Source organism: Populus nigra, chromosome 9, assembly GCF_951802175.1.
Source record: "Populus nigra chromosome 9, ddPopNigr1.1, whole genome shotgun sequence".
NCBI lineage: Eukaryota > Viridiplantae > Streptophyta > Magnoliopsida > Malpighiales > Salicaceae > Populus > Populus nigra.
This window is the reverse complement of record NC_084860.1, coordinates 10,765,239-10,774,536: the sequence shown is the minus strand read 5'-3', so window position 1 is coordinate 10,774,536 and position 9,298 is coordinate 10,765,239. Positions and strand designations below refer to the sequence as shown.

The window sequence follows — 9,298 nt, the reverse complement described above, 5'->3', positions numbered from 1 at the left end:
TGAAAACCTAAAGTAGTTGTTAGGGAAAAAGGGAGAATGAGATGTCCCTAGTATGTTGATTTTCTTTCTTTTTAAAGTTTATTCCCAAAAAACTTGATATGTATGAAACTTGATATGTATTAAAAAAATCTTAATACCATAAAATAATTTGGCTTTTTTCATATGAAAAAAAACATATTTTAAGCTTTTAAAATTGAAAAAAAAATTAATAGGTTTTATTTATGAAAAATTTCACAAGGTTATATCTCTATAATATTATATGACATATATAATTATATTTTATAAAATAAGTTATATATGAATATAAGATATAATAAAAAAATTCATCATTACACTTTTTAGATTTTATTCTTTTATTGTAAGTGATTAAATATTTATATTTAATATTTTTTATATATTAGACAAATTTGAAAAAAAATATTTAATTCATTAATAAATTATTTTCCAGTTCATTTTCCATAATATAACCAAATACTGGAAAGTGTTTTCCCGTTTATTTTCTATTACACTACCAAATATTAAAAAATATTTTTTCAAAATTTATTTTTCTAAAATTTATTTTCTCTGAATTTTACTATAAAAAAAGAGATTATTTTCCTAAAACAAACGAGACATAATTGCATCTGACATTCATTTCATGGGCTCTTTCGTCTGAACACTCAGAACGACACTGTTCAAAACTTAAATTACTTTTCGCTTTACCATAACTTTATGCATTTCACACACTGTAATTGTACTATCTTTTCTTTTTCTTCTTTCTTTATTATTAACAGAATTACAAAATTCTTCTCTGCCCAACCCACCATTTATCCTTCACGATCGATCCCACACGTACACGTGGCTCGAGCGAAAATTATTGGGAAGAACATGTGCTATCTTTCCAAGACCACCCCCTGTCCAAAAGCGCACCCCAAAATTCAGAATATCCAACGGTTTATACTCAATCAGATAGTCTTCTCACCATCCCTATGTAGAACTACAAAATGGGCATCTGCCACGTGTTGGGGCAATGACTAGGGTGTATAGTTTTTGAGTGAGTGATAAGATATAGAAGAAAACCCTAAATGTTGAAAAGTGAATGAGAGGGTAGAAAGAAAGAAAGCGTGAAGCTAGAGAATTTGGTGCAGTTTTGTATGGTACTGCGTGCTTAGTTTTTCTATATGAGGAATCAATCAAGGAATCTTTTTGAAGAGAAGGAGAAGGAGAAGAAAGAAGTGAAACTGTTGTTTCTTTTGTGGGCTTTAAGATTTCTTTCCGTTTTTCTATTTTTTTGCTTCATGACTTGAGGTAGGCATGTACGTATTTGTGGATTTGTGAAAACATCTTTTTTCGTTTATTGTTTTATTTGTCATGGTTTAACCATTTTGTACTTTAATTTAATCTGAGAACATAAGTGAACTAATGTGTAGGATTTCTTTGCTCATTTGTCTCAAACAACATTAAGTATTGTTTTCTGAGGTTGTTTTAAAGGTTCTTGCTTCTAAAATGTTGGACTTTGTGGTTTTTTTCTTTGTTAATAGATTGTGTAGAAATGTGAAATTGGAGATGGGGGGGTTTTCACAATTTTTTTTTTAATTATTGGATTACAATTATTTTTCCTTTTGGGGGTCTACATAGAAATGGGTCACGCCAGTCTTCATTTGATTGAGGGTTTATATTTTGTGTAATGCGAGTGTTTACTGACTCCTGGGTTTGAAGGGACCTTGTGAACCAAAGTATCAGATTTCTAAAGATAGTACTAGTTGGCATATTGCCACTGACACTTTCTAGTTATTATTTTTTGAATAGTTTATGCAAATTTTAGAAAATGTTTCCATTTTGTTGTATTCTGTTAAGGGGGGAAAATAGATTTCTTGCTTCTCTTCTGATTTAGTACAAGTTTGCGCATTGAAAAATACTAACTCTATTAATATGTGTTCGTTTATCTATGATTGACTCCGAGGCAAAATGGAGAATGTGATTTCCTATTTGTAATGCCATGTTGAGTTGTGAGGATTCACGGCTTGAAAATTTTGGCAGGTTGAATGGCGGAGGATGATTTTCTTATTTGTGGCTTTGGGTGTTGATTTAGCTTCGCTTATGTAGATCAAAGGGACTTATTGTGGGTAGTGATTTTGGGAGGAGTTTGGATATGAATATTCTGGTGGGGACATGCTTGAACCAAGGGAAGCTGATATACCTGTCCTGTTTCTTGTCTTGGTCGTGCTTCCTCTGGTTGCTTACATTTTGCTTGGGAAATGGAGTGAGTCTGCAAAGAAGAGAGAGAGGATAAGTTTGCTTGCTCAACTGGCTGCTGAAGAAGCTTTTAGAGCAGAAGTAATGGCTACTGCATGTATCATTCCTCCCGTGTCTACTTCAAAGAATGTAATTCATGTTTGTGCTAGATGCTTTAGTCCAGCTACAACCCGCTGCTCCAGATGCAAGTCTGTTAGATATTGGTACTTTACTTGACCTTTTTCTCTAGATAAATGTGTTTATTTCTTACTTGTACTAAACTATCCTGTTTCTGTCCGCCCTGGCCTCAATAAGGAAATATTTGTCATACTATCTGTATTTCCTTAAATTTGCACAAAGAAACTCCACTGTTTAGAAAGCAATTAGAAAGGCAAGATCTTGACCGTGAATGGTCTAAATAATGTCTGTTATAAGATTTCTGTAATTGTAGACAAGTATTTGCATTGCTCATAGAATATGTCAGTTTCAAAACCATCCAGGTCCTGTGATTGAGTACCAAATGCTTCTTTTCAAAGCTTTGGAGGTTTTATTTTTTCGTTAATTTATTAAAGTAAATGAAACAAAGAGCCAAATGTAGAGAATTCATCTGAAGGTTTTCTGAGTTTACCAGTAATCACAAAAGCATCAGAGCTACAAACCTGGTTTGTTGCACTGATTTTTTTTCTTCGTATTCATCTGTCTGTTTTCTGTCTTCTATCTGGAGAAATGAATCTATAGGCTAATAAATCCTTGGCTTCAGGAGTGAAAGGCAAATAACAGACCAGTTTCACTAGGTAAAATCTCTGATTCAACTTGATCACATTCTTTCCCTCCACATCCCCAAAGTGCAGGTCAAAAAACCATAAATCATGTTCACTCCCTGCAGTGTTGACCATGTAAGAAACTGTTGCCCTTCCTCAGACAAACAAGCATAGGGTTTAATTCTATGGGAAACTTTACACAAAATTTCTGCTGTATGCATGCAAGGGTCTTTTTCAGATATAAAATGAGTTTTAGTTGTTAATTTCTTGTTGCAATTTTGCACAGATCATGTTAATAAACATGCAAACATGATTTCTTGTTTTTTCTTTTGACCCCCACCCCGAATTTTCTCTTGACTCCCCCACCCCAAATTGATGTGTCTCTTATAGCCTGTTAGTCTGTTTAGCATCAACCATGGAGCTGGGGAACCAAAGTAATGCATGTGATGCACATTTCCTACTTGTAGATATAAACCATAACTTACTGAACCAAGTTTCAAGTTTGTTAATTTTCATCATAAACCCTCATGCAGTTCTGGAAAGTGTCAAATAATTCATTGGAGACAAGTCCATAAGGAAGAGTGCCAACGGTTGGAAACTACAAGTTCATGCTCATCTCCTATGGCTACCTCATGTGATGAATCCATCTCTGAGAAGTTATCAATCAATGATGGCTTGGACTCATTTTCCTTAGGGTATAATAGCAAGCAGCCTGCAATGGATACTGGTCTTTCAGATAATAATGTCCATCCTTTAACAAGCACCGGTGCTTGTGCTGCTGGTAATTGTCCTGCAACTGTTACCTCTCAAGAAGCTATGCTACACAGAAGAAGTCCAGACAAGCAAGTTTCATGCAAATCAAACAAAGAAATGGACTGTGGGTCCTCAAGCTCATTGAATGCAGGAAAATATGGGATAAATGCACATGATATTGGAACAAACTTTGTTTTTAATGTAGTAGATTTCTCTAATGCGGAAGAATCAGTTGATGGTGAAATGGCAGGACCAAAATGTTCTTATGAAACACCTGTTACGAATGGAAATGTGAAAGCTAACACTGCATTGCATCCTATGGGAAACAAATCTTTGAAATCATCAAAATCAAAGATGAAATTCTCTGGAGACCAATCCTATTTTAAAATAGATGGAAAAGGACAACTTACAGATGATTCAAGTAGGTTTAATGGATCACCTTACCCAATATATCAGTTATTCTCTGAACTTCTTTTAAATGTATACCTGTGATGCAGAAGTTGCAAGAATGCGCAATGCAAACCCTGCAGCAGGAACCAATGGGGTTACAAGCATTGGTATTATGAAGATGATGGATTTAAGGAAGTCGTTAAAACTTGCTACTCAAGATATAACAGAGGTTAATGCTATTCACAAAAAATTAACGGTCAGTTTTGAGTTCTCTTTAAGCTTTTGAGAGTTCAGTTTGCGCTGTCCTTTTTTGTGTTTTGGTTATTTGACATGGCTATGAAGTCAGTCATAATGGAATATTTCTTCGTGTTATCATATCATTTCATCTCAGATGCTGTTCCCTTATGAAGAATTTGTGAACATCTTCAATTGTGAAGTTATTGCCTTAACACCTAGAGGACTTGTAAATTGTGGAAACAGGTATGAATGGATGTTTCTCTAATGCAAAATAAAGATGTGTGCAATGGTTTTTGTGAGCTAAAGAAAAATGAAGAGAATGTCAATTTACCATGCTGCCGTTCATAAACTGAAACATAAACTAGCTGCTAGTTTGAATTTTACTGCACGTAGATTGTGAGCAGTCAACTTTTGCATGGGTGAATGCCTGTATTGTAAATCTTATGTTTGAATATTGACATTTATATGCTAGGCAGTTACTGCTAATTGATGAAGGCTTACATGTACTTAACGAGACTAACTGAAAGTTTATTTACCTTTTGTGATTGTAAGTTCAAGTATAAAAGGAGCAAGTTTATATAAATTTATAACAAGCTAGGCTCTTATTTCTGAATGTAACAAGCTGATTATTTTCTTGTGCCTTTTCTATTACTCACATTTTCTATTTTGCAGTTGCTATGCCAATGCTGTCCTCCAATGTTTAACCTGCACAAAACCTCTGATCGTCTTCTTGCTTCGTAGATCACATTCAAGAGCCTGTATTCTTCTTTTCTCATTTTTCCTGTTGTGTGGGTATTTAAAACGTACAGTGGTAATTTTCTCTGATATTTCTAATTTTCATATCTGCATATGCTTGTTAGGTTGTGAGATAGATTGGTGTCTCATGTGTGAACTTGAGCAGCACGTAATGATGTTAAGAGAATGTGGGGGCCCTCTGTCTCCTAGTAGAGTCCTTCTGCATATGCGAAAAATTAATCATCAGATTGGCGATGGAAGTCAAGAAGATGCACATGAATTCTTAAGGTCGTCTAAAGATTCACTAGCTGATGTTTTTCTCTTGGTTTCAAATTTCATATTGGAGATGCTAGTCCCACTTTGCTTCATAATTCTTTCCTCCTATTTATGCGTGCTCTTCATCCAGGCTTCTGATTGCATCAATGCAATCCATATGCTTGGAGAAACTGGGTGGTGAAGACAAGGTTGATCCCAAATTGCAGGAAACAACTTTCATACAGCATACTTTTGGTGGGCGTCTTAGGTCGAAGGTGTTGCTTTGGTTCTTTGAACTGTCTTTTTGTTTCACTGTAAATATGTTTATTTCTTTTTTGTGCATCCTCATTTCTGCCATTTTAGTTGAAGACTTATTATCCCACACAACAAACATGAAGAGGTTAAATGTTTGCTAGTAGGTCAAATGCCTGAGATGTCATCATGAGTCAGAAAGATATGAGAATATTATGGATCTTACACTGGAGATATTTGGTTGGGTTGAGTCACTTGAAGATGCATTGACTCAGTTTACAACCCCTGAAGAACTAGATGGAGAAAACATGTATAGATGTGGAAGGTTGGATATCCTATTTCCTTTTCCTTTCCTTTCCTTTCTTTTTTTCCTTTCCTTTCCTTTTTTATTGTGTGATCACTACCATGGTATGTATTAGTGTCTTAGGTTTGGAAGTAAAAATCAAGTTACTTAATGGCTCTGGAAATATTTTGATGAAAAGGTGTGCTGCATATGTCCGAGCTATGAAGCAGTTGAGCATACATGAGGCACCAAACATCCTGACAATTGTTTTGAAGAGATTCCAGGTTTGCTTGCATATTTCAGTACAATTACTTTCTTTTCATATGTTCAATCTACTTGCAGGAATTATATAAGGGTGCCTGCCTTTAGCGTTAAGTTCACTATATTAATTTTGAGTCGTGGCATGATGTTTCATCACTTAATTTTTTTAGGTAGCAATTTACCAAATTAAATGTTTCTAACCCACCTAGACTGTGTAGGTTTTGATATCCTTTCTGGGATATTTACATTTTATATTCTTTTGGATGGATGATTTTAATTGTTTTGATTCTTGGATTGTTGGTTTTGCTTCACCAGGAGGGAAAATATGGGAAAATAAACAAATGTATCACTTTTCCTGACATGCTGGATATGATCCCATTTATGACTGGAACTTGTGATGTCCCTCCTCTTTACATGCTTTATGCTGTTGTGGTACATTTGGATACACTGAATGCCTCTTTTTCTGGACATTACGTGGCATATGTAAAAGATTTGCAAGGGAGCTGGTTCAGGATAGATGACACTGAGGTACACCCATTTCTTTATTTCAGTTCATTTCTATAGTAATTGGATCATTCATCTCTCTCTCTCTCAAAATATTTATGCTTTGTTGCATATTGTTTTCTGGAAAGGGTGAAACCACCTTATAATTCAGTGGCCTTAGGTTTCACATGTCATATTTAACTTATTTACCTTGGTTTCATCTGCTAACCAACTTTGAGATAGAGTTGGCTTAGTTTGGAAAGTGGAGAAAACAGAAGATGGAGATGATGTTATAAACTACAATCTTATAATATTCACTCTACAGTCAGGATGTGACCATACAATATACAGCTTTAAGACTAAGATGGCATTTTATAGACATGATATTCTGCACTGGTTGTACTTCTATCATGTCCAATATGGCCAGAAATTAGAACTGCTATTTGTCTATCTTCTAATTAATCTCCAGTGAAAAAAACAATCTTCAATTGTTTTTTGTTATTAGCATCTCAGGTTTATAACCGTACCTTCCAAAGGATAAACTTTTTTCTGCATATTTATGTACAGCTCTACATAGCTGATGAAATTCATGAAAGTGCTTTCCTTAGTTTCATGAGATCACCACAAGTTACCTCTCTCATCTCTCTTTCTGTTCTTCTTTTTCCCTCTTACGTGGTTGCCCATCATATGGATATTAAATAACAAGATCAACTGTATTTTAAAATTCTAATGTTTTAATTGTTTCCCTGATATTCTATATTGATGAATTGGGATTTCAATGATTTGGATCACGCTCTCGTAACAGGTTCATCCAGTATTGATGAGCCAGGTGATGTTGGAAGGAGCATACATTTTGTTTTACACGAGGTAAACATTGGGGTTGAAATTGACTACAATTACTTGGTCTCTTCTTTTCAGGAATGCTACTGTTAGTTAATGTTTACGTTTGTCTGTACTTCCCTCAACTTCTTGTAAGTGTTTATTTCTTAGGTCCTGTCCTCGCCCTCAAAAGGCAATTTGCGAGAAAGCCAGCAGGCAACAAGTTCCATTATCTTTGAGACACTGCATGTCAAGAACTCAGAAACCTTCTAGACAAGGACAGAGCAAATGCAGCAGCCACTTTATTGGCCCAGAAGCTTCATTGGATGTCAAACCAGAAAACGGTTCTAGCCTTGCCAGCTATGCTAATGGCATTCCAAGGAGGAGTGCAAACAAAAATACCACTCAGGTGATGGATTTCTCTGATGCTACATCAAGTGATCGGTCCCTTTTTACAAGCTCTGACGAGGCTTCTTTCACAACCGAGAGCACCAGAGACTCTTTCAGTACTATAGATTATGCTGATGCATGCAATGCAGATGCTTTCTCATCGATTTTCAATGATTTGTATGCTCCAGAATCCTCTTATCAGAATACTCTTTGCCGTTGAACATTTTCAAATAGGAGGCCACAAACTAGGTTCATCTTGGAGGAGAGAGGCCATGTTTTGGATTCATCCTCATCAACCCAACCTCCAGAGCCTGGAAAGGAGAAAATTACAAACAGGTCTGTGATTCATCAACCAAACTCTTTCCGGACAGTTCCTGCACCGTGTCTGTAGAAAATGGGAGAATCACAAAGTGTGGTCTTGATCGATCTTCTGGTCATTGTAGACTGTAGTGTGTAGATCCAAATGATGATTATTGACTTAGCTAGGTAGAAGCCCTGCCTCGAAATTTTTGTTTTCAATACTAAGTTGATTGGGGCATGTGGATTGTTGTTAGAGTACCCTAGGAAAGGAATATTCTTGTTATTATTGAAAATTGTAAAGTGCCACCATATCCTTGGCTCCATTTGTTTTAGCTTGTAGTATTATCACTTGCTTAGCTCATATTAGATAAGCTAACAGTGAGTCTGTGCCCGACAGTTGTCACATGTCAGCCGGGCCAGCAATCTAACTTGTTGTACTATGAAATACGAATGACAGTTTTCTTTGTTGTGTTGGGACACTACTTTTCTTCAGTTTATTTATTTAGGATTTGGTCAGGTTGCCATTATTTAAATTTAATTACCATGCTCGTCAAACAAGCAGTGTGCGCTTCTCGTAGGCCATTGTTCATGGCTCCGAGGAAGTTCCGGTCTTGTAGTGCGAATTAGCACGTTGTTATACCTCATGAAAGGCATCGATCCAACCAAGAATTTGGATTCCCTGCGGCCATTGCATGAAAACTGTAGCAGTCTCAGAAATGTTTTTCCGTTTAACTGGAGTTTCATCTTAAAACATTGAAGGGTGTAGAATTAGGGCAATATTCTCGTGCTGTTCACGGAGTTGTCGCTCGGTTTCCAGGTTCCACGACCCCACGAAGATTTTAAACTGCTTGGCTGTGGAAAGACAATTAAAGTTTCATTAATCATTGATCATGAATTATGCAATGCCTTCTGACTAGTGAGAGGATTAGAAGCATTAGAAAATGAATTATTAATAATAATGATAGTAAAAACTAAATTAATAATAAACACAGATAAATTGAAAAGGAGAGGGTAACTTGCTGTAAGAATCCAGTTCTGGTGGCATTAATATTTTTTTAACCCAACAGTATTCATCCAGCACCTTTTTGGAAAGATTCTTCTCAATTTTTATTTTATTCCCTTTTGGTTTAAAGGTTATATGTTTTGTCCAAACATTCATTTTATT

General features: G+C 35.6%; 1 protein-coding gene across 4 annotated transcripts; it reads left to right on the top strand.

Moving 5' to 3' along the window:
• The first annotated feature begins 1,046 nt into the window (after nucleotides 1–1,046).
• On the top strand, nucleotides 1,047–8,612 carry LOC133703727 (ubiquitin carboxyl-terminal hydrolase 15-like). 4 transcript variants are annotated; one of them, XM_062128351.1, is made up of 13 exons: nucleotides 1,047–1,287; nucleotides 2,020–2,438; nucleotides 3,509–4,149; nucleotides 4,229–4,374; nucleotides 4,510–4,598; nucleotides 5,028–5,113; nucleotides 5,216–5,378; nucleotides 5,497–5,620; nucleotides 5,765–5,922; nucleotides 6,080–6,164; nucleotides 6,457–6,669; nucleotides 7,430–7,491; nucleotides 7,615–8,612. In XM_062128351.1, exons 2-13 carry the CDS (start codon nucleotides 2,152–2,154, stop codon nucleotides 8,051–8,053), a joined length of 2,493 nt encoding a protein of 830 aa, XP_061984335.1. In that variant the 5' UTR covers nucleotides 1,047–1,287; nucleotides 2,020–2,151; the 3' UTR covers nucleotides 8,054–8,612. The 4 variants fall into 4 exon arrangements, with proteins under 4 accessions (XP_061984335.1, XP_061984334.1, XP_061984333.1 ...); XM_062128350.1 differs by having other exon boundaries at nucleotides 1,049–1,295; nucleotides 4,226–4,374; XM_062128349.1 differs by having other exon boundaries at nucleotides 1,050–1,287; nucleotides 4,226–4,374.
• The last annotated feature ends 686 nt before the right edge of the window (nucleotides 8,613–9,298 follow it).